General features: G+C 38.9%; 1 protein-coding gene across 1 annotated transcript in view; it reads right to left on the bottom strand.

Annotated features, from left to right (window-relative positions):
* LOC116517075 (zinc metalloproteinase-disintegrin-like atragin) overlaps positions 1-22,116 on the bottom strand; it is a 50,477-nt gene extending 28,361 nt beyond the window's left edge. The window contains exons 1-13 of the mRNA XM_032229843.1: positions 22,065-22,116; positions 21,269-21,375; positions 20,464-20,540; positions 18,943-19,021; positions 16,833-16,909; positions 15,433-15,628; positions 15,261-15,263; positions 12,612-12,674; positions 11,885-11,956; positions 10,464-10,633; positions 7,875-7,959; positions 6,517-6,647; positions 5,558-5,735 (exon numbers count right to left, since the gene is read on the bottom strand). Coding sequence (XP_032085734.1) covers positions 5,558-5,735; positions 6,517-6,647; positions 7,875-7,959; positions 10,464-10,633; positions 11,885-11,956; positions 12,612-12,674; positions 15,261-15,263; positions 15,433-15,628; positions 16,833-16,909; positions 18,943-19,021; positions 20,464-20,540; positions 21,269-21,375; positions 22,065-22,116 — 1,290 coding nt within the window. The remainder of the gene's footprint in view (positions 1-5,557; positions 5,736-6,516; positions 6,648-7,874; positions 7,960-10,463; positions 10,634-11,884; positions 11,957-12,611; positions 12,675-15,260; positions 15,264-15,432; positions 15,629-16,832; positions 16,910-18,942; positions 19,022-20,463; positions 20,541-21,268; positions 21,376-22,064) is intronic.
* Between the last annotated feature and the right edge of the window lie 2,296 nt (positions 22,117-24,412).

Below are 24,412 nucleotides of genomic sequence, written 5' to 3'. Positions count from 1 at the left end.
AACTGAGATTTCCATTTTCAAAGCAATGGAAATAATCCCGCAAGTGTCCATTTATTGCTTAAATCACATCCTCCACAAATCCAATGGATCAATTGATTATGCAAGTGGAACAATGTTCTAATTTGCAATTAGGATTCCCAGTCAGCATCACATGCCATCTGACCCTTCATAAACAATTTAGACAAGGGGATAAAATGGAACATATCAAATTTACAGACAACAATAAGCTGACAGGAATGGCCATCACTCCAGAAGGTAGGCTTAAGATCCAGAAGGATCTCAAGAGACTTCAACACTTGACCCTATCTAACAAAATTAATGTATTGGTGAAAAAAGTTTTTAAAAGTTTTATATTTAGGCAAGAACAACCAAATCACAGGTTCAGACTAGGTGACACCTGGCTCAATACTGTAACTATTAGAGGGATCTTGCAATCCTAGTGGACAATCACTTGAATATGCACCAGCAGTGTGTTGCAACTGCCAAATAGCCAACACAGTCCTAGACTACATTAACAGAGGGATAAAATCAAGATTATGAGAAGTGTTAGTACCACTTTATAATGCTTTGGCAACACCACATTTGAAATATTGCATCTAGTTTTGTTCGCCACAATATAGAACAGATGTTGAGATTCTAGAAAGAATACAAAGAAAATGAGCAAATATGATTATGGAATTGAAGGCTAATGAAGAACTTTTATGACAGAACAATTAATCAGTGGAATGGCTTGCCTTCAGAGGTTGTGGATGCTCTAGCATTAGAAGTTTTTAAAGAAGGGAATGGAAAAGGTATACGGTTTCCTGCTTGATCAGGGAGTTGGGCTAGAAGACCTCCAAGGCTCCTTCCAACTCAGTTATTCTGTTAATTCTGACTATATTAATGACCCCAAACATTCATTTGGGTTTTCTATATGCAAAGCCTTACTGCACTACTGATCTATGGCCAAGATAAATCTCCATGCTTACTGAAAACTATCTACCTTATATGAAAAAGGGAACTTATTTTCAGTTTCCTTTTTCAACATAAAACCATGCTGAAAGTTTTGTGAATAGTCTGAAAGTCAGGAATGATGAGTAACAAGAATCACATCCCCCAAGATCTCTTGCTTCAATTATTGTGCCAAATGTAAGAAAATTTTGATCCCGGGGTTTGAATATTCTTGGCACACAGTCCCATAATCAATTTATATTATCTCTCATTGAGATTGGCTCAGATCTTTGTCCAATTTGGGAATGTATTCATAACCCACAAAAGATCCCTTCTCCAAAGTCAGTCTTTCCAGATTTCTTGACTACAACTGCCATCATCTTGGACCATTGGCCATGTTCTCAAAGGATGACTGGAGCTTTAAACCCAAAGATCTGCCACAGTGACGTGTGGTGAGGTTTACGGTTGGTGAGGCAAGCGGGCAAAAGCCACTCTATATTGGACACAGTGACAGGCGTTTGGATGCCCCGGCCCTGTGTCAGCCATAGACGCAGGACGCAGGGAGTAGGTCGGGTGGGGAGTAGGTGGGTTGGCTGGCTTGGGAGGGTGTATCATGGCCCCCACCGCCACCACCAGCAGCTTGGGTGTCCCGGCTCCATCTGAGCTGAAAAAAGCGGAAGATTGTTCGTCGGAGGAGGCAGGGCGCGAGGTGGCAGAGCACGGTGGCGTCAAGAAGCAGCATCCCCACTGCTGTGTCCGACAGAGGCATCTTGCAACCAAGCTGCTGGCGGTGGCGGTGGGGGCCACCTGAGCGGCCATGATCCCCCTCCCCAGCCAGCCAGCCGACTGACTCCCCGCCCGATCTACTTTGTGCCTGGGCCACCGGCAGGCACAAGACCTCACCGCTCTTCTCCTCCTCTTCCTCCTTCTTGTCCACCCCGCTCAATCAGCGGCGGTCTCCACAGGACAACGGGATCTCATTCCTCCCCTGGTGCAGTGGGCTCCAAGGGGCTGGACACTGGTGCGAGGGGCCTGGCCCCACGGTGACTCCTCACTCAGTTGCAGCCAGTGAAGAAAGGGGAGAGGAGGAGGAGGAGGAGAAAGAGGAGGAGTAAAGGGGGAGGGGAACAGGATGGAGCTCCAGGTGGGGAGAGAGGAGAAAGGGAAGGGGGGCACAGCGGGCAAAAGAAAGAAAGCGCCAGCTCACCAGCAGAGGCTGGTAAAAGACCCGTCTCTGCTGGCAGACTGTCCCTCTCTTCTCAAGCAAGGCTACCCTTCTCTTCTCAAACAAACTCTTTCTCAAACAAACTCTCTCTGTCTCTCTCTCTCTATCTCTCTCTCACACATACAAATTACTTACAATAAAAAATACTTACAAATTACATTAATTTTGAACTCCTCCCCCACCCTCCGACCCACATACCTTTTCCAGCTGTTTCACAATCACAGAGGATTTCAACTCTGCTCTTGTCTGCCATGATGAAAATGTAAAAAATGTAAAAAGAAAAAGGCAAGAGCTGCTGAGGCCAGGCTGGATTAGCTGCTGCCAGAGCCTCCAATGGATGACTCTCCTTAAATGTTTAAAAAAAGCCTCTAAAAAATTTGCCCTCTACAGGAGGAGGCGAGAGAACCACATGCCTCATCTACATAAGGAATTTTTCGGCTTTTAACCATTGCTTAACTCTGCTCAAATGATCATAAAGATAGACTAAATGAGGCACGTGGTTCTCCCACCTCCTCCTGTAGAGGGCACTTTTTTAGAGGCTTTTTTAAACAGTTAAGCACTAAGCAGAGTCATCCACTGTGACTCTGGCAGCAACTACCTCAGCCTTTTTCCTTTTAATCTTTTTTTATTTTTCAGGATGACAGTGGTGAGGCCCTGCCTTCCCTGACTGCACGTCCCTGAACTGCCATCATCTTGGACCATTGGGCATGTTCTCTAAGGATGACTGGAGTTTTAAAGCAAAGGATTTGGAGAGCTGGGCTCTAAAGCCTCCAAAGAAAGAACTTCATCTTGAAAAATTGTTCCATCTGTACAAAACCCTCAGAAATTGTAGGTGCTACAACACTGGAGATTTTTAGAGAAGAGATGGGAAATGTTATAAGGTTTCCTACTTGAGCAGGGAATTGGACTAGAAGACCCCCAAGGCTCCTTCTTACTCTGTTATATGCAATCATGATTTACTATGGATACAAATGAGAAAATCTTTGATTTGTGCAATTACTGTCTTAGTCTTTTTCAATAAAATTACTTTTGAAATCCAGGTTGACTTACCTGGTGCATTATTTAAGTAAACAAAACATTGTTTCTGCATGGTGGGGCATTTCCCATTGTAGCAGTAACCTTGGTTGCTTTGGCATGGTTCTCCATTCTTTTTGAAGCTATCTGTTGGACACTCAGCCGATTGGCCAGTGCAGAGATCAGCCTCGTCACAGTCATCCTTTGCTGGCCGGCACACTGTTATTGCACTCTTAAACTGTGGATGAGAATGGAAAATACTCCCACCTATAATTCTTTAGCAGCAGAGATCAGAGTTAAACTATGATTCATAATACATTTCAAAATTTCCTCTTCATCTTCTTGAGGATTACTAAGCAAGGCATCCCTTGCAAAAATTGCCATTTTGCAATTGTGTAATGTGCCTAGAGGAGAGTTGCAGCCTGTCTTCTTTGCTATGGGAAAATGATTGTAATGAAATGCCCGATTCCTGAAACACAAGACTTACATATTGGCTGACCATGAAGTGAAAATCAATTGGGCTGCCATGAAAAAGCAGCCAAAGTTTAATTGATGAACTTCTCATGATATATTTTTATTTTCTTACATGGGAAGAAGCATTCACAGAATTTTCTGTGGTGCTGAAAAATGTCTTCTCTTCCTATGAATCTGGGCTTGTGATGAAAATTTGGAAAGAACAAAATGATTTGGGCCTCTCTGCTCAAAAAGTTCATTGCAGAGTCAACTGGGACCCCATATGGAAGGAATGAGGAAATTGCACCTCTCTCTTCATGAACCTGCAGCACCTCCAGAATGTGCCACCAAAATAACTGAATTTGGAGCTTTAGAGATCAGGTAGAGAATTTAAGGAGGGGGTGGGAGAGAAGCAATTTTATTTCCAGACATCTCTTAAACTTATTTCCATCCTAAAAATCTCAGTGAGAAAAATGTCACAGCATTACCAGAGACCTCCCAGAACCTTCCCAAAAGCCAAGGAGCTAAGTTAGGGCATCAATCTCAAACATTGGGCACCCTTATTTAAATTGGACTTCCATGCAAACTCAGTCAAAGAACAAATTTATTATTTTCAGAGATTTAATGTACAGAAAGAGTGTATTTTCAATTAAGACAAGGCTGAAATTTTGTTACATTATCCTCCCTATGGATATGTTCATAAGGGTCAAATAAGCTGGAAGAGGGGATAGGAATAGGTTAAAATGTTTTGATCATAGTAAGCATAGTAAGAAATATTACATTTTTATATGGCTAGTATGGAGCAGGGTAAAATCTCTCTTGGTGTTAAAAATAAACAAGTCTTACTCTGCATCGCTCACAACATTCTTCAGCATCACACTGTGCCCCAGGTTTCAGCTTACAAGTTGCAGCATCGCAGCAGGTACTGTTACAATCCTGAGAAGCAAAACATATCAAATGATGTCATAGACTTCTCAGCCTGGTCTTTTTTAATTGGTCTATTTTGAAGAGGGAAACTGTGAAGGAAAAAGATATGTCTGTGATGGGTTCCCTCATGGGTTTAAGCTAGCAAATGCACAAACTGTTATTGTAAACGGTTGATGGCATATCTATGTGAAACAGACTTATCTGATATTTCCTATGTGAAAGGAATAAAACAAATAAAAACATCGTCATCTCCCAATTGAGCCCCCATTCCTTTCTTATTCATGAGGGATTTTGTAATCTTCATGCCAGTCTTGGAGGGAGTCCAGAGAAGAAGCACCAACCATGAATATGAACACTACCTTTATTGTAAGGTTACAGTAGCAGAATCTTTAAATACTGAATGAACATTTCTATCCTCTCATTTTTATGGACCAAAAGAATGGGTGGGAGGTGTTCCCCTTAGGATGTTTGCCTCGTCGCCTTGCTTCAGCAGGCTAACCTGTTACACTTATATGACCATTGAGTAGATTTTTCCTCCTTCTTTTGTCTCTCAAGGACATTCTTACAAACCATTATATGTATATTTAACAATATAAAGAGAACACTTCAGTAAATCACAGTTCTTATAAAAATATTATTAGGGATCAGAGCATAGATTAAAGATCATAAGTTCTGGGAGGAAGCAGCTCAGGAAAATAGTGGACAGATAATGTGTCCATGTCAACAAAATAGGGTTTTCAGTAGGGAAGAATTTTGTTGGAGCTAAATCACCCATTTTTAAAAATATGCTGTCTTCCCCAGTTGTTAGTGAGATACCAGTTCTTTATTCCTCCATGACTGGTTCCTCGAATCTGAGAAGCCACAGCATTCATGCATGTACATAAAGCACATAAACCTATGCCATTCAGAAACCAACCTATTGCATGGCTCAAACCACTTATATAGCCAGATGATTTTCCAAGGAGAAAATTTTTGAAAACACTCTTGTTGATTTAAAAAAAAACTTACCTCAGGAGAGCCACAGTCACATTCTTCTCCCACCTCCACAAAGTAATTTCCACAAACTGCAGGTGCATCAACATCTGTTTTCGAGGGTTTGTTGAGAATGCATTCTGGGAGTTTTGAAGTTAGAAAATTCTTGCATTGCTCAACACTACAAGAGCTGAAGTCATAGAGAGGGACACCACTGCAGAGATGAAATAAGATTAGCACATCATCCATATCTGAAGTAGGAACAGAATTCATTGCAAGAACATATAAGATGGAAAAGGGATGGCTAATGTCAGACAGCTGGGAAAATCACAAATGACGGTTACATGAACGCAGGATGGTACAACCACCGTAAATACATACTGGTGTCATCAACTGCCCAAATTTTGATTCTGTGACTGAAGGGAAGCTGTGAAGGCTGTAACTGGGAGGTCCAGTCCTAAACCACTGTTTTCAGTGCCATTGTTACTTCGAATGGTTGCTAAACAAATGGTTATAAGTCAATCACTACCTGTATGTTGTTCCCTGTTAGTTTCAGAAGAATGCAATATATGGCAGAGATGTAACATACCTTTTATGTTACAAGGGGCAAGGGAAAACAATAATCCTCCCCCACCCCAATTCTGCTTCCTATTGTGGAAAGTCTTTAATGTCTAACCTGCTTTCCTCTGTTATCCATCACAGATATTTTGTTTCTTGGGCTATGCTTCCTATTCTGTTTCTGTAAACTCTTGTGTTTTGGAGGAAGCTGCTGAATGATTGCTATTCAATTGTTGAGAGCAATTCCACCTTTTTAAATATGACACATTTTAACTACACATAGTAAAGTGACATACAAATGACTCAAACCTTCTTTTTTATAACTCCATGACTATTTCATTTTTGTAAGTTCTCACTATATTTAATTTCACAGTTAATTACAAGTATTTAAAAATAACTTAATTTGGAAAGGCATAAAAGTGTTCCTCAATCCTTACTTTAGTTCCGGAGTCATAATGCATTTGTTAGCAGGGCAAATACAGACATTTGTGTCATGCTCAATGCCCAGATTATGACCCAACTCATGGGCCATTGTAGTTGCCATCAAACGTGTATCTTTGGTATGATCCTAAAGAAAAGAGAATACTTTGTTTATTGTTAATCTGCCAAGAAACTGAAAGTGAATCCAATTATCATTAACACTAATTGTCTAAAAACGGTGACTAAGTGAAAAATTTTGAGATGAGGATACCATCTCAGAATTCATCTAGCTAGCTCTTCTGAATGCATGCATGCCCATCAAAACTCCAGAACATACACAAATACATGCAGAAGAAAACTTTAAAGCCGGGAAGCTACAGCACAGGAGAAGAACAAAACCTATCCATCCATTTGCTCTCTGCATTTATTTATTTATTTAAATAATTTTTATTGAATGTTTTAATCTTTAAAAACAAAAAGAAAAACACCACAAAGACAAACAAAACACAAAACATACAGAACAATATAAAGTAATTATACAGCTCTCTTCATTTATTTAGTAATTAAAACTCAACAGGCATCCAAAAATATTCAGCAATTTTTGTGCGAGTTAGTATTTTCACAATATTGAAGGCTGAATTCCTGAACATATTCTCAGAATATTGAAGGCTGAAGCCCTAAACAGGCTTAAGAATGAGTTGTTCTTTCTGAATAAAAATGACCTTCTTGAGCAAACAAGTTTAGGATTACCTCATACTACTTGAATCCTAACTGTGCTTCTTAAGAAACAAAACTTTATGAGTTTTTTTTATTGCCATGTCTCTCTATTCTTTCTATGTGAACAAAAACTATTTTTTTGTTTCTCAATAAATGCATAGTATCACCTTAACTAATATAGTTTTCTTGTAGGGCCTTAAAATAATGGAGTTTTTTTTTAAAGTAGATTTAGTATCCCCTCATTTTCTCAATGCACATTAATTCAATCATATGCAATCTAGATCCTAAATTTCTTGTAAGAAAATAAGAGTGATTCATGTTTGTCATTAGGATTGCTAAGAATATGGTTCAGAAGCATTATTTGGGAGTGTTGTAATCTGTTGTAACCTGCTTATTTGCCAATCAGAGCAGAGTTATAATATATTGTCACCTTCTGATATATAGCTCATGGCATACAAAAAGCTCAATCTACATGTCTAGAATGCATTGTGCCAAAATGCCATCAACTGAGGCAGGATTTGGAAATGTCAAATCTTCAAATAAAGATGGATGAAAATGACTTGGATCAAAAAGAAGATGCTTTATTTGTAAAGAAGTTATGCCTATATATAAGTTTTAATTTGAGTACAAATAGGTAACAGGTATCATTTCTACTAACCTGAATAATTGCTACAGATTCCTTTGACCTGCAGAGGCTGCCTATGGGAGCATATCCTACAGAAGCTCCTTCGAAGTCAATGTCCCTATGAGGAAGAAGGGGAGATCAATGAGAAAGGGACTCTTCATTATCAGAATGAGGAGAAAAAAACCATTAAAAATAGTATTATGAGAAAGTGTATGATAAGGAGAACATTCTGGAAAATAACATACAACAATATTTGGAACAATCTGAACTCTCTAAAGTACTAGACACAGTTAAAGATATGTTGAATGAATGAATAGCCATGAAGGAATTGACAGAAGAATAATTAAGAGACAAAAGAATAATAAAACATCAGGGCCTGATGGGCTAATGGCAGAATTTTTCAAACAACTAGAAGAGACACTAAGCCCAGTGATGTTGGAACTATATAATGAAGTACTGCTAGAAGCAGAAATACCAAACTCATGGATGGAAGCAAACAGCATACTCATACTAAAAGATGATTCAGATTTAATGCAGATAAACAATTATAGGCCAATATCTTTACTGAATGTGGACTATAAAGTACATATGCTTAGATAATAGCAGAGAGATTTAAAAAGTATTTGAATGAATTTATACATTTAGGCCAGAATGGATTTCTGCCAAAGGGACAGATTAAAACCAGTATGAGAATGATTTTAAAACACATTGGAGTATTATGAAATGCATCCTGGAAAACAAAAGGGGTTAATGTTTCTAGATGCCCAGAAAGTAAGTAAGTAAAATCTTTATATTTTAATGTTAGTATTTTTTAATATAGTGTAAAAACTAATGTGCACTGCTGGTCTTACTTACTTACTTACAATGTGTGATCCAGGTGTGCCTTCCATGTCCCTAGCTAGTAGAAAACCACACCAAGGTATCTAAATGTTCTAACCTGTTCCAAACTATATCCTTCTATTTGCCAGGAGTATTGGCTTGTTCTTTTAGCCAAAACTATTTTTTTATTTATGGAAGTTAAGGACCAGCTTGTTTTGCCTGCAATAACCAAGTGCTGCTCTAATTGCTCTCTTCAGTCCTATGGGGGTTTGTGAAATGATAGCGGCATCACCAGTATATGAGAGAATTGGGACTTTGCGTTGTGCTAGGTTAGGAGGATGGAAATCAGGGTTCTGTAAGAGATTAATAAGGGGATTGATGCCCAGAAAGCATTTGACAACATTAATTGGCAATTTATGTTATTACAACTGAAAAATATGGACTTTGGAGAGATATTTATTAATATGACTAAAGCAATATATAATAAACAATCAACTAAGGTGATGATAAATGGGGACATGACAGAGAACTTTGATATTTAAAAAAGGCACTAGACAGGGATGATGTCAGCCTCTGCTTTGCTGCTGCTTCAGCTACCATTGAAACGGGGCGGGGAGGCATGGTATTTGGGAGGGGAATCATTGCTGTGCTGGAGGAAGTTTCTAGATGCTGAATTGACCATCTTACTGCGCATGTGGAGGAAGGGAGTTTCCCCCCAAGGCCAACGGTCCAGCAACGGTCCAGTATTCCATCCTGGTGATGCCTTTTGAAGTTATCTCACACCTGACATTTGGGGGCAATATGATTGGACTGTGCTCAGGGATGCCAAGGGGAGGGGAATGAATTATGCATTATATTATTAGCTTTCGCGCCTAATTAACCAGACTCAGCTTAGCTTTGCAACTGTTCATTTATAATTAGTAAAAGTACACTTGATTTCAATTCAAATGGAGTCCAGTGGTTTTCTTTCCTGATTACTGAATGAAGTAATGCTGACAGATATCCACTGTTGCCGCTGCTATTTATACTGACTTTGGAAGTGTTAGCCAGGAATATTCGACAAAATAAAGAAATAAAAGGAATGGAGATTTAAAAAAGAGCAATATAAGCCACAGGAATTTGCAGATGACGTGGTCTTCATATTAGAAGACCCCTTAGAAACTGCCAACCTAGCAGTTCAAAAGCACATAAATATAAGTAGATAAATGGTTACCATTTTGGTGGGGGAGAGGTAATAGCATTCCATGTGCTTTTGGCATTTTGACATTGACAAAGTTGGCTCTTCAGCTATGAAAAACAGCTTGTGTGTGTGTGTGTATGTATATATGTGTGTGTGTGTATGTATGTATGTATGTATGTATGTATGTATGTATATTGCTGAGCATTTTATATACATACATACATACATACATACATACATACATACATACATAGATAGATTGGATATTTTATTATTTTACTTTATTCTTGGTTTATCTGTTGTGTAATGCAAGCATTCATTTAATTGATGCAGAGTGGGAACCAAAGCATTACTTAATCAAATTAAAAATGCATGTGTAAGTACAGGCAAAGCATAGCAGGATAATCATTTGAGTTTCAATTTTAAATCCAAGTGAAATGAAATCAAGCTGAGTATCTGCTTCTCAAAACCAGCTCTCATCTAAAAAAAAGCAGTTGACTTTGAGCCAGAGATAGTTCACATATGATTTAAAGTACACAGCATAGAGTGGAAAAGCTGTACTAATCTTCCCATAATACTCCACTCCCAGACATCCCTCTCCCTTTCCCCACAATGAGACGTACGTGAGTAATTGAGCATTATCATTTCCTTTGCGTGGCAGCAAATCTGTTTCTCTCCATGTTTCAAATAACTCCAAAGTGGCATCCGTCGATTCCTGCACGTAAATCTTATCTCCGTCGGTCCAAAATTCTATGCCAACCAGTGCAAGGTGAATTCGCAAAGGTCTCATCATCTGTCAGGTGGACATGGCAACAATCAGAAACTCAAATACAAGTAAACCTTGAGAAACTTTCAAGATTAAAAAGCAATTGATATTGGCTTCTATGGGCAGGTTAAAGGGAAAAAAAGATCTAGGCATCAATAGAAGACAAATCCTTGTAGCTCAAGGTTGAATTGTGGAGTCCTTGGTGCTCATTTCTGCTCTAACATTGTTTAGTCAGATAATGAAATGTCTGCAAGGAAACCAACAAGCTCAGACAGCACTAAGGACTCCATATATTGGGCAAATAATAACAATAACAATAATAAATGAATCAATAGTCAATGAAATTTGTGTCACATTTTGTTCACTTGACTGAGTTTCATGCTTAAAGAATAAAAGAAATAATAATAACAACAACAATAATAATAACAACAATAATATGACAACAACAACAACATGGAACAACATACAAGATACTTGGATGATAACTAGGACATTAGCAGCAACCCTTATCAGTAATCAGAGCCAGCCAATGATATTTGTGATACATTTTAAAATGTTTAGTTGATTGAGTTTCATGTGTAATGAATAAAAGTTTATAATAATGAGGATGTATTAAGCAGGAGGAATAAATCAAAGGATAAAATTAAGCAGTTGATTATTCTCTGTAATCAGGATCAGAAGAGGAGGAGGACTGAAGGGATATTTGGCTCATTGATCTTTCTGCTGTCTCCCTGATTCCAACAGATCATCAACAGTGAAAATGTAAAGAAGGCTAATAGAACATTACAATATGAGTGTATCTCCTCCTAGGTACCAAAATCCAACTCAAATTAAGTTCCTCTCTCCAGGTTTCTTCTTAGGGATCAGTTTCACAATCAATTGGCTGACTCTATCCATCTCTTTCTAATGTCCGAGTTCAGAACCATTAACCGCAGCCTTCAAAGAATCCAGCTACAGGTGCCGTTCTGACTGTATTCTTGCAACACTTTTGGATTTGCAACCTCTCAACACAGTGGCTGTATTCACGTAAGAGGCCTATTAACCTAGTTACTGAATTAACCCATTTCCTGGGATGGCCTTACATGCTGGATCACCAGCTGGCCTAATGACCTTATTTTGCCTCACTCGAAGCCACAAAAGTTAGCGTTCTTATAGAAGTCCATCTCCAAGTTTTCTTTACCTGGTTAAGTGTGTTATGTGAACACAGTGAAAAACTGGGGAGGGGCTGAGAAAAGATTAAATCCAACAAGTGAAATAATTTTTGTCATGTCCTCTTACCATATTTAAAGTGTTGATAATTTCATATATTCTTGTTCTTATAGCAGCTAAATCGTGCTCGTATTTCAGGCACTACAGAAAAGATAAAAAAGTTAAGATGAGATCATGATTATAGGAAGAAGGGAGAGAAGGAGGAAGATAAAGAACATATCAGTGAAAGGATTGTTGAATTTTTTTGATTTAGAGAAAATATTACTTTTTATTCAAGCAATCCAAATAATTATTTCCTGCTGATTTTTTAGTCTACATTTGTGCCATTAATATATCAAAATTATTAACTTTTCAGCAGCATACTTGTGCTCTCCTCCTGGTTGGAGAATCTCATCCTACTGAGATTCTTTCCTAAATTGAATACCATATTTCCATGTTTAGAGAAGTGCAACATAAGCGTTCTCCACTAGACATCTTATTCTTTATGTGTTGTCAACTTGGATATAGAAATTGTGCAGGAAAGTTTCAAAGAAACCTATATAACTGTTTAACCAATGTGGGATAAAAATGAATTTAGATGGAATTCAGGAAGAATAAATGTGCAAATTAGAGTATATTTACAGAAATGTCTCCTAACTTTGTAAATATTGGTTGGGTCCAATAAGAAAAAGAAATATCAAAGTTTATGATGAAGCACATGTTAAGAGAAATCCAGTTTGGATATTTGTTAATGTCTTCAAAAATACCCACATTAAAAAAGGCAGAAATTAATGGGAATGATATCCCAGATACTTACCATTCTGTTGTCTACAGCTATGAAAAACTCAATATATTTTTGGGCCTGCCAGTATCTGTCTTGCTAAAAAAAAAAAAAAACAATAAGCAAAAGGCTGTTTAGACATGTTGCTCCCAGCAGCGAACAAGAATTTTGGTCATCATCAGATAATCAGAAAACTGCTTGTTATACTCCCTGGTCAAAATACTTGGCCTTTCAGAAATATTGGCTCTTTGAGGAAGACATGTATAGGGAGACAGATTGTTTAAATTTTAGCCCTTAGAGTGGGTTCCCCCAACCCCTGGGCCATAGCCCACTACTTGGAAGTGTTAGGTGAGCATTGGCATGAGCATGGGCATCTCCACTTGCATCGGCAGCAAGAAAGTATGGATGGACATGCTCCATTTGCCCAAGTGTGCACCCACTGCTTGCACAAATGGAGCTGGGCGCATGCATGATCCAGCTGATCATTGGGAACAATCCCTTCTTCCTCCTGCCAGTCCGCAAAGCTGGAAAGGTTGTGGAACTCAGAGTTAGGGAACGTGGTGTTAATTTTTTAAGGAAAAAGTACATTATGCAATGGATTGTCAAGCAGAAACAAAAGTTGTCACCTTAAAAAAAAGTATTGTATTTGTATTGTATTTAGTTTATTTGTATGCCGCCCTTCTCCAGGAGGGACTCAGGGTGGCGAACAACTCAGGGGGGAAAGGGAACATAAACAACAGTACACATAATTAAAATACACAAAAATCACACAGCCATACCAGTCGAGAGGGGAGGGGAACTCATCAACCCCAGGCCTGCCGGCACAGCCAGGTTTTGACGGCTTTCCGGAAGGCCTGGAGAGAGGTGAGGGTCCGGATCTCCACAGGGAGTTCATTCCAAAGGGACGGAGCTGCTACAGAGAAGGCCCTCCCCCGGGTAGTAGCCAGATGGCATTGGCTTGTGGACGGAACCCGGAGGAGGCCGACCCTGTGAGATCTGACGGGTCTTTGGGAGGTAATTGGCAGCAGGCGGTCTCTCAAGTACCCAGGTCCAATACCATGAAGGGCTTTATAAGTTACGACTAGCACTTTGAAGCGTATCCGGAGACCGATCGGTAGCCAGTGCAGCTCACGGAGATTAGGTGTAACATGGGTGTTCCAGGGTGCACCCACAATCGCTCGCGCGGCTGCATTCTGGACGAGTTGAAGTCTCCGAATACTCTTCAAAGGATGCCCCATGTAGAGCGCATTGCAGTAGTCCAGTCTTGAGGTCACGAGGGCGTGAGTGACTGTTGCGAGTGACTCCCGGTTCAGGTAGGGGTGCAACTGGCGCACCAGGCGAACCTGGGCAAATGCCCCCCTGGTCACAGCCGACAGGTGATGTTCTAAAGTCAGCTGTGGGTCCAGGAGGACTCCCAAGTTGCGTGCCCTGTCTGAGGGGCGTAAATTTTCACCCCCCAGCCTGAGTGATGGAATACTGGCCAAATTCTTGGGAGGAAAACACAACAGCCATTTGGTCTTGTCTGGATTGAGTACAAGCTTGTTAACCCCCATCCAGACCCTGACAGCCTCCAGGCATTGGCACATCATGTCAACCGCTTCACTGAGTTGGCATGGGGCAGACAGATACAGCTGAGTATCGTCCGCATATTGATGGTATTTGATCCCGTGCCATCGAATGATCTCACCCAAGTATGTCATGACAGGAATCCCTTTCTTTGTATTTATATGGTGTGGCACTTGTTTCCAATTAATTTGTTTTTGGACTTTATAATCCAATACTTAAAGATAAATTTATACATGAATACCTAGTACTGAACAGAATTTAATAGGAATAAAAATAAGCATGTGAAGGAATTGCTTTCTTTGACCTATTTTTCAGCCTGATGTGCCAATGACTTTCTCACTTTTCCTCCCCTTTCTCAAACAAAGGATCTCAACCAATCATATGAGAAATATGGTGATGTGGTCCTGCTATGGAACTAACAATAATACCACACTATGCATTAATGACAAGATAAGGGGAGAAAATCTGACATTCTGACCCACTGAACTCACTCTAAATGGTCAAAGATTTATATCTTTCTTTTGATGTAATTTTAAAATGATTACTTGAGTATTGTTTTCGACTTCTCAGGCACAAGCAACAAGAACAAGATGGTTAATTGCTCAGAATAGTTTCTTTATTGCTGCTCTCCTATACACAGGAATCTTGCCAGACTAAAGTACATTCTGTGTAACCATTGGATACATCCTGTGAAAGTTTTAGGGAAAGAGTCCCTTCTAAGCCTCTTTCTGCAATCCAAGGACTCATTGCTAATCTGCTGCTTATTTTCCTGGGAAACAGTCCTTCCCTCCAGCATGCTACTGTTAGAGCTCGCCACTAGAATTCCCAAATTACACAGGAAGTACACTTTTGCTAAGATCTGCATGTGTGAGAGTGTATTATTTGCTTCTTTCCCTAGGAAAAAGTATTCGTGTTTTTCAGCATACAGAACTGCAAAGCCAAATTGTCAATTCTAGAATGGACATTCTCTCCTTGCTGTCTGACAGTCACTTTCTTAACTCTGCTGCAAAAGATCCAGTTTGACTAAAGTGACAGTGAGCAGACATTGAGACTAGAATATTCAAGATAAAGGACCAATTAAGGATCAAATAAACATAATGAATATACCATAACCACAACTTGCTGAGGATAAAGAATTTAGAAATGGGGGCTCCTCCCTTTTGAATTCTATCCAATTCCCCCCCCCCCCAAAAAAAAAGAATTTCTCTTTTACTTTACATTTGAGAAACAAGTAAATGAATCCCTGTTATCTAACCATGTTAGATACATGAGATTTTAATATAAGACTTACTTCAGGAGTGAGATTTAACTGAGAGGTCATTTTGATGGGCTCATCTGATTTCCAAGTAGTCTGGGTTACCCCACAGATTTTGGGGCTCTCATCCTCCTTTTCTATATTTTCAGAATTGTAGACTGCATGGGCTTCAGTGTCAGAAAGCTTCAAGGGTTCAATAAGGTATGTCTTCCCTTGATGCTTGAAATGTCCTCTGTAAAACAATATATAAAAGCGTGGTCACAGATGGCAAACTAAGAGAAGAGAATATTGGGGTTAAAAGCATGACAATCTATTCTCCACAGTCTCTGAAGGCAGAACAAGAAACAATAGATCGAAGGAGAGATTTCCTGACAGTTGGAACAATTAAACAGTGGAAAGGTTTGCCTTCAGATAATGTGGATGTTTCATCACCACTGGTTTTTAAAGAGAGATTGACAGCCATTTTTCAAGAATGATATACAATAGGTCTTATACTTGAACAGGAGATTGAACTAGAAGACCTCTATGATCCCTTCCAATTCCATTATTCTATCATCCTGTTCTTCTTTTATTACTCTGTTGTTATTATGTTATGTTCCATCATTTCCTTTATTCCTCCACTGTATGGACATAGTCTCTGTACAAAGGGGATCTTTTAGTGCCTTCCTTCAATATCAGCTGTTGGGACAACATTGAATCTGACTAATGATTTTGAATTGTGGGGTCTTTATGTAGCTAAGATATCTAGCTGGTTGGAGAAGGTGTGCAGAGTGACTCAAGGAAGTGTTTCTGGGTAGAACTGAAAAGTCTGCTTGCCTCTTCATCTAGTCATTCTAGCAAGGTATGCAATCTGAAGTATACTTATCTTCTCTACCTGTAATATTTCCGCCTATATACAAAGGAGATATGGGCTTGGCAGCTCATATGTCGGCTGGCGACTCCTCAGGGGAGGGCCTTCTCTGTGGCTGCTCCGGCCCTCTGGAACGATCGCCCATGGAGATCCGGACCCTTACTACCCTTCTGGCCTTCCACAAAGCGGTTAAGACCTGGCTGTTCCGGCAGGCCTGGGGCTGTTGAACTATCCAGCCCCATTCGAGGTTACGGCTGTTGCAGAATTTTAAATTGTTGTTTTTATTTTATTTTTTGTATCCCCTCCCTTTTTTATTGTGAGCCGCCCTGAGTCTCGGCATACAAACTCAATAAAACTAAAACTAAACTAAACTTTATACAAACCCGATTTAGCTCCCTTGTGTCTCTATTGGCTGGCAGCAGCACTTCTTGGTATTCAACCAAAGTCTTTCTAAATTCTGCAGAGGTCTTAGATCAAACCCAACTAATTTTCATGAATAACTGATGTCCTTCTATTTAATTATGACATCTCCAAGAGGAGCATTTTATTCTTAACAAAATAAATAAAAGATAAGAGACTATCTCACTTCAAGCCATTGCATGCACTGAAGACTGCAGTTGATTCAGCTTCATTCTGGAGGTGTCCATGATAATAGCAGTGATCCTGTATGGAGGCAAGAGGACTGCATTGGTTAAAGCTTGTTTGTAGTGTGATTTGATGAACAAAAGTGCGGTTCCAATGTATTTCACCGCATGAATGAAATATTAAGAAAGCAATTATTCAGAACATTTTGATTTTAGGGGATAGAAGACCTGCTTAATATTGATTGTTCCAAAATGAACACAGTTTAAACACAACTCTCCATAAAAACAAGTCACACGGCAGGGGGAGCCCCATTGATGGTAAAATACTAAGAACTTTTGGGCTGATAAACAACACAAAAAAAGAGAATGTGTTGTTGAAATTACAAGCCTTTTTCTCCATCAACCTTGTCTTCTTGGAGATCAACTCTATTGATGAACCAAGGATTTGCGGAACAAACTTTCAGACTTGATGATAGTCCTACATTCTGAAACAGTACCATAATGTATTAAAAATTCCACATTTACTAATGATTCCAATTAATTGTTATTCCCTTGAGCCTGCATAATGAAAGCTTTCAGAAATTTACAGACATGTAATTCCTAGCATCATCTGGAAGCAGGATCTATATAGCATTAAAGTCAGGAGATTTCTGTTACACACTCAGTAGAAACAATTTGTATGAACTTTGAAGAGGCTAAGCCAGAAGTAGATTATTTTTGTAAAAAGATGATGCACTTTTATATCAATTTGGGAGGAAGAAGCCAAGGACTTAATGAAGCACTGATCAAAGGGGCCTAGCAGAGATTATAGTACTTGATACTTCTCAGGAAACACAACTGAATGAAAAACTGCTGGTGACCATCTAGCGCTGCACCATAGGGAGTATTATAACTTACTACACATGTAGGAAGGATCAAAGTGATTTTTTTTTCATTTTTAGTATTACAAACAAATGATTCTGAATTTATCACAGTAATCTGCTTTAAAAATTAAAATGTAGATCTTATGAACCTGATGTTCTCATAATCAATCTATTTGAGTGGACAAGCTTGCACTCAATCCCGACAAGACTGAGTGGGTATTGATGCTCCCTCCCAAGGATGGTCCAGCTATTCCATCTCTTAGTCTGGGGGGTGAAACTATACACCCCTCAGAGACGGTTCGCAACTTGGGGGTCCTCCTGGATCCGCAGCTGATGTTAGAACATCACTTGTCAGCTGTGACCAGGGGGACCTTTTCCCAGGTTCGCCTGGTGCACAAGTTGCAACCCTATCATGACCGGGAGGCCCTTTGGATGGTCACTCATGCCCTCGTCACCTCAAGACTGGGTGTACCTAGGTACACCCACGTTACACCTGTCCTCCGTGACCTGCACTGGCTTCCTATTGGTCTCCGGACACGTTTCAAGGTGCTAGTCATTACTTTTAAAGCCCTTCATGGTTTAGGACCTGGCTACATGAGAGATCGCCTCCTGCCATTTACCTCCCAGAGACTATAAGATTGCACAGATTAGGCCTCCTCCGGATTCCATCTGCCAGCCAATGTCGGCTGGCGACCCCCCGGGGAAGGGCCTTCTCTGTTGCTGCTCTGGCCTTATGGAACGATCTCCCCATGGAGATCCGGACCCTTACTACTCTCCCAGCATTCCGCAAAGCAATTAAGACCTGACTCTTCCAGCAGGCCTGGGGCTGTTGATTTATCCAGCCCCATTTTATCTTATGACTGTTGTGTGATTTTAATGTTTGTACTTTTTAATTTTTATATGTTCCCTTCCCTGCCTTTTCTGTAAGCAGCCCTGAGTCTTTCGAGAGTGGGTGGCATACAAGTCCTAATAAACTCAAACTCATTTGTGAAACTCACTCCCCAGAATGTTTGCTTTTAACCAGTAGGAAAGAACTATTTAATTGAATTCTTGCCCTACTAATTCAATGAATAAAACAAACTGGGTTTAACAATCCATACATCCTTATATGAATATTTCAGTATAAGAAACTTTATAGATGTACAGTCCTTGTTTGAGTAGCCTGGTCTGGTACTTACATATTTGAAACATTAGTGCTCAAATATTCCTCCCAATTTATTTCCTAAAAGTAAGACACTCTGGATATTACCTCAACCGGAGGGCTTGTTGTAATTTCTTTGCCATCAGGGGAATAATGAGTCTCAGTGTAATTTTTGGAAAAAAGTCCTCTGGAAAGAATGAAAAAAGTGAATATCCATGTTAGGAATTAAGTAGGACGGAGATAATTTTATAGTAAGTCTACAACTACTGTATTTTAACCTTATATTGTTTGGTATCAAAGGAAAGTAGCAGGAATTTCAATCTCAAGAGGATACCTATTTAAGAGGAGTGCTGTACAGACAAGATTTGCCTGATTAAAGAGATTTGCACCAAGGAAAATGTGCTATTCTCTTCATTAATGCTCAGATGTGGTATGATTGACCAGGAGAAAACATTTTGTATTGCCTATTCTTTTTATTCTTCTGGTCTATGGCACAATTTGATGAAACTACTTGGTCTATAACGGAGAGCCTCATAGCTCTATTAACTTAAGAGTAAAATGAAGCAACCTCAAATAAATGGATGCTTTGAAGCTTCATACAGAAGCATCTGTCTTGAAGTTTTAAACCAATATATAGAGTCACTTTCCATTCCTAGTGTCACAACTATGCCTTCTGGCATTGCCTTCTCTTTTTCCAATCTACATGTTCCTTGCTACTCTTCCACTTCTAGTCCTGCTTGGCTTCCATGCCAAAACATGATCATTCAGATGCTGCTCTTGAAATCTGGATAGCCTTCATATTTAAAAAAAACAAAAGGGGGCACTAGAACTTCTAAAGCACACCTTATAATTTAGTATGAAATATCTCCGGTGGTACAAGATAAAGTGACACAGAAATGCCCATATATAGGGGAATTTCTTAATAGCCTGTACTTAACAATAAAGGCATTATACATTTAGAGGCACATATAGAATGGTCTATGGAGATTCTCAGTCATCCAGAGGCAAAATAAAATCTTTTGGATACAGCATGCTCAAAAGTAAAATGCATTGTAAAATCAAAGCCAGGCAGTCACTCTCAATGCACCAGCTATGTATCTCGGACTTAATACTAATATTAAATTGCACTAGGACTTCAGAGACCTCCAATGTTTACAGTATAGTGACAGCCATACTAATTTCAATGGTGATGTTTTGGGGTAATGAAAATGATACACTTTCTTTTAGCAATGTTAGTAGTTTATTTACGTATGAGAAATCCAAACTAGAATTAAGAGAAATTTCCTGACAATGAGAACAATTAATTGGTGGAATGGCTTGCCTTGAGAAATTGTGGGTGTTCTATCACTGGATAGAACACCAGGAATGATTCAAAAGCTATGGAATGGTATAGTTTCCTACTTAAGCAGGGGATTGGACTAGAAGGCATTTAAGTTCCCTTTCAAACAGGGGTGGGCTGCTGGGGGTTCGCAGGCACCACTGTCCTATATAAATTAAATTATAAAATTTAATTGAGTTTTAGTTTCCCAAACAAAGCAATACAGTTATTATTTCTCTTGGATTATGTTTGAGAATATACATTTTCCATATAGTTCTAGTAAAGTTAAGAGAACTTCTGAGTTAACATACTTATTTCTTTCTAGGTGAAGGACCACTGGCTCTCCATTCACTTTAAATTCATATTGCATTGTATCTTCATACTTGGTCTGAAATGCAAAGAGTTCAGAGTTTATTTTTAAAAATAGACAAATAAAATGTGTACCTTCTTAACAACTCCACACCTGTGTCAAATGGAGAGCTGTGGCCAAATTATTTATTAGATCTAGAGTATTTAATCTAGTGATTGAAGGACACTGTAAAATCTTAAGTTAAATTAAACATTCCTGCATAAGTTCAAGATCTCATTCTCAAATTGAACATCTTGGTGAATGAAGGTAGGCTGGGACAGAGAGACTGGCTTGAAAGTCATCCAGTGATGGTCTTGAATCTGGTTCTTAGTATTAACCTTGAGTTATAACTACTATACCATCTTCACCTAGAAACACAACTCCCCCTTCTCTGCAGAACAGATAGATAAGATTTAATGGAGAGAGATAAAAGAGATGAGTAAGATCTATTGCAGCTATGAAATGACTCACGGCTAATTCCCTGCTCGATCCCTCTTTCCTATAGGGCTGGGTGTTTCCCAATACTTTATTAGCTATAGTAGCCTATTAATATTAGGAAATTCTGTGCTAAGTTATCAGGAGTCTCCTCAATTTTGTATGAATTGGGCACCATATTAATGTGTTGAATGTTTGTATGTATGAATTAATTAATTAATCAGGCACATAGATTGTAATGCAAAAATCCAGGTAATCATTACATGGCAGCAAAGAAATACCAAAAACTCTGTTGTCTGACAAGAAGTAATGTGCTGAGATCTTTTTCTTACCTCTGGCTCAGCGTTCTGAATTCCTCTTTTGGGCAATGCGGGGACTTTTTGTGGATACACTACTTCATAATCATTAACATTCCCAGATTCCAGGATTATAGAGCTTCCTTTGTAAGGGAGGGGATAGAAGAAAGGTTTGTATTACTTTGGGATGTTATTCGACTATTCTCACATTCACAACTCAGTTTGTTATACAATTATCAGTGAAGCATGGAATCTTTTTCTATTGGAAGAGACTACACAAATCCAGGTTTTCTTTGGGTATGCAATTTGCTGAATGATGTTTGACAGCTGGGAGACTATCTAGAGGCATTGATTTGGGCAAATCTCACTGAATGTGCAAGTTTGTGCACTGAGTGATAAGCATACATGAGAAACTATAAATTACAATAGTCTGATTCACACAATTCAGTAAACCATACTATATTATTAACATTTTGTTTCCTGAACGTTTCTTGCCACAAACTCTGTCTCTCTCTCCTCTTCAGTCTTCTAATTCTTTTACTCACATTATTGGAAAATCTTTTTTTTCAAATTGAATATGATTTTCTTCTGAGGATATTAGGACTTTTCTTTCTTAGCGTCTATTATCTTAACAAAATTTAACAAATACCAAAAAACCATTGATATAACTTTACAACAAATGTGATCCTTGAGACTCTTTTGCTCAGTCTGTTGAAACTGAAGTGGAGCAAATTTTGGTTAAGTATCAAAAGAAAAACCATAGAAACTTGTTGGGTGCCATAGACTTTTAGCAGTAAGAATTTGAAGAAGGAAACCAAAGAAAACATCTTACCTTGATATGGAAAAACCGCTAAGCATATAGTTACCAAGAGAGCTTGCATCATTTTTGAGTCTGGATGGGCTTGCGGACAGGAAATCTCCTTCTGCTTCCAAGCCAACCTGAGCTCTTCTCCAGTTGACTGTGAGAAGCATGTTCTTCAGCTTCATTCGTGCCCTTATATGCAAAAGTGTTTGCTAAAGGATTTTCCCAAATTCAAACTTGTAACAATATTACTGGAGGGCAGTTTTCCAACTGGCTTAGTGCTTGTCACTCCAACAATGACATCTGGAAAGCTTCTTTGACAGCATCCCTCAAAGCAAAAGCCAAAAGGAGAGGATTAAATGCTCATAACAATGGTGTCCGTGGTTCCCATGTTAATACAACAAAAGTTGGGGCCTCTTGGGCATGGGGTCTTAAATTTACGAGGTGGCGCAGTGGTTAAATGCAGCACTGCAGGCTACTTCAGCTGACTGCACTTCAGCAGCTCGGCTGTTCAAATCTCACCGGCTCAAAGTTGACTCAGCCTTCCATCCTTCCAAGGGGGGTAAAATAAGGACCCGGTTTGTTGGGGGCAATATGCTGACTCTGTAAACCGCTTAGAGAGGGCTGAAAGCCCTATGAAGCGGTATATAAGTCTAACTGCTATTGCTATTAAATGCCAAGAGTTGGTTTTCATAGTATTCAGTGAGTAAGATGCACTTTTTCAGCAATCTAGCATCCTTTCAATATTGGTAGCATTTAGTGCTGGTTGCCAGTCAATGAGCTCAATGATCTGACTAGTAGAGTCTGAAAAACAATGTTATTTTGGGATAGACTGAAACCACGTCAATGCATTGGCCTAAGGAACCCCTGACTTCACTACAGGGGGAAAAACCCTCTATGCCATAATAGATTTCTCCCTTTGGAGAGAACTCAAAAACATTTGTTTTCCCTCAGGGAACTCTACTTTTGATTACACTATTAGGCAATTTTGGGAAAAAGAGAAGTCACAGTAGAAACAGCAGCTTCATCCCAAGAGGACAAATGCAAAACAACCTTCTCTTCATTTAGAAACAAGGAGATATATGAGCCTTTGAAACTCTCTTTGGTGGCCAGCTTGTTTTCTTTCAGAATTTCTGCCCTTACCATCACCAGAACTCTTCTTCCTCAATGAGACCAAACTAATTAAAATTGCAAAGCTGTTGGGGGAAGAGCTATAAAAGTAGCTGAAGCCACATCTTATGCTGAATTTAACCTTTCTGTTTGAGGGGAGGATAAATGATAAACCAATATTACAATGTATGCATACTTCTTCAAATATAGACTGCTTTTAATGCTTTTCTTATTTCAGTTTGATGCTGAATCTGATCTAAAATTTCTAAATTCTTCTCTCATAATAGAAAAAAAGGAGGAAATGCTTTCTCTTTCAGTCATCTTAAAAATTAATTACTCAATGAGCTTTCTTGAAGTAAAAACGTGGTTCCATTTTAGAGTGATTGAAGAGAAAAGAGATTAAGAAATCAGAATCCCATCATTGAGGTCATTCCTTATAGCTGCTACTCAACTGAACAACCTCATTCTTCCCATTAATTTGTATCTCTGTATCTCTATATTTTGCTCCTGAAGAAGAGATCATCACTCACAGTCAGTAGGCAAGGAAACTTCTTGATCATCACATATTTTATCTCTATGATTGTTATTCATTTCCAGGTCATTCAGATTAATTGTGTCTAAATTATTATTGTCTATTTTCAATTCTCTGAATGTGGCCACATTTGCTGTATTACTTTTAAAATAAGCTGTATTTTGACTAGACAATTAATTTTTATTTATTTAGAAATAGTTTTATCAAAATTGTCTTTGCTAGAACTAGAACTTGTCCTTTCACCTTTTTATGAATTGCCTTTCTGTTCATAATGATGTTTTGAAGATCAGTTAAGCGAATAATTGGACAAATAATTGGCAAACTGGATAAACTAGTGACTATGGTAAAAGCTAACATTTCCTTGTTTTCTTCTTTAGCATTCTTTCTTCCTTTTGGTATAGGATCTTTGTATTCATATAGAGGACAAAGGATAGTCCATTCTTGCCAGAGGTCTGAACAATTGTTGATGAAGTGTTGGTTAACTACATCTCTACAGAAATAGAGCACAACAATGATGAGAACTACCTTGAATACATTTGGATCAATATTAAAAAAAGGGGCGGGGGACGACAGGCCACTCAACCGAGCAGAGGAAGTAGATGAATGTTTTGCTACTCAGCTAACTAAGGTATGTAGGAAGCACACCACAATAGTAATGGGGGATTTTAACTACCCTGACATCAACTGGGAAACAAACTCTGCACCAAGCGGAAGATCCAACAGGTTCCTAACAAAG

The sequence above is a fragment of the Thamnophis elegans genome, chromosome 13 (genome assembly GCF_009769535.1).
Source record: "Thamnophis elegans isolate rThaEle1 chromosome 13, rThaEle1.pri, whole genome shotgun sequence".
In the NCBI taxonomy this organism is placed as follows: domain Eukaryota; kingdom Metazoa; phylum Chordata; class Lepidosauria; order Squamata; family Colubridae; genus Thamnophis; species Thamnophis elegans.
The sequence above is the reverse complement of the archived record's forward strand: the minus strand, read 5'-3'. Positions and strand labels throughout refer to the sequence as shown.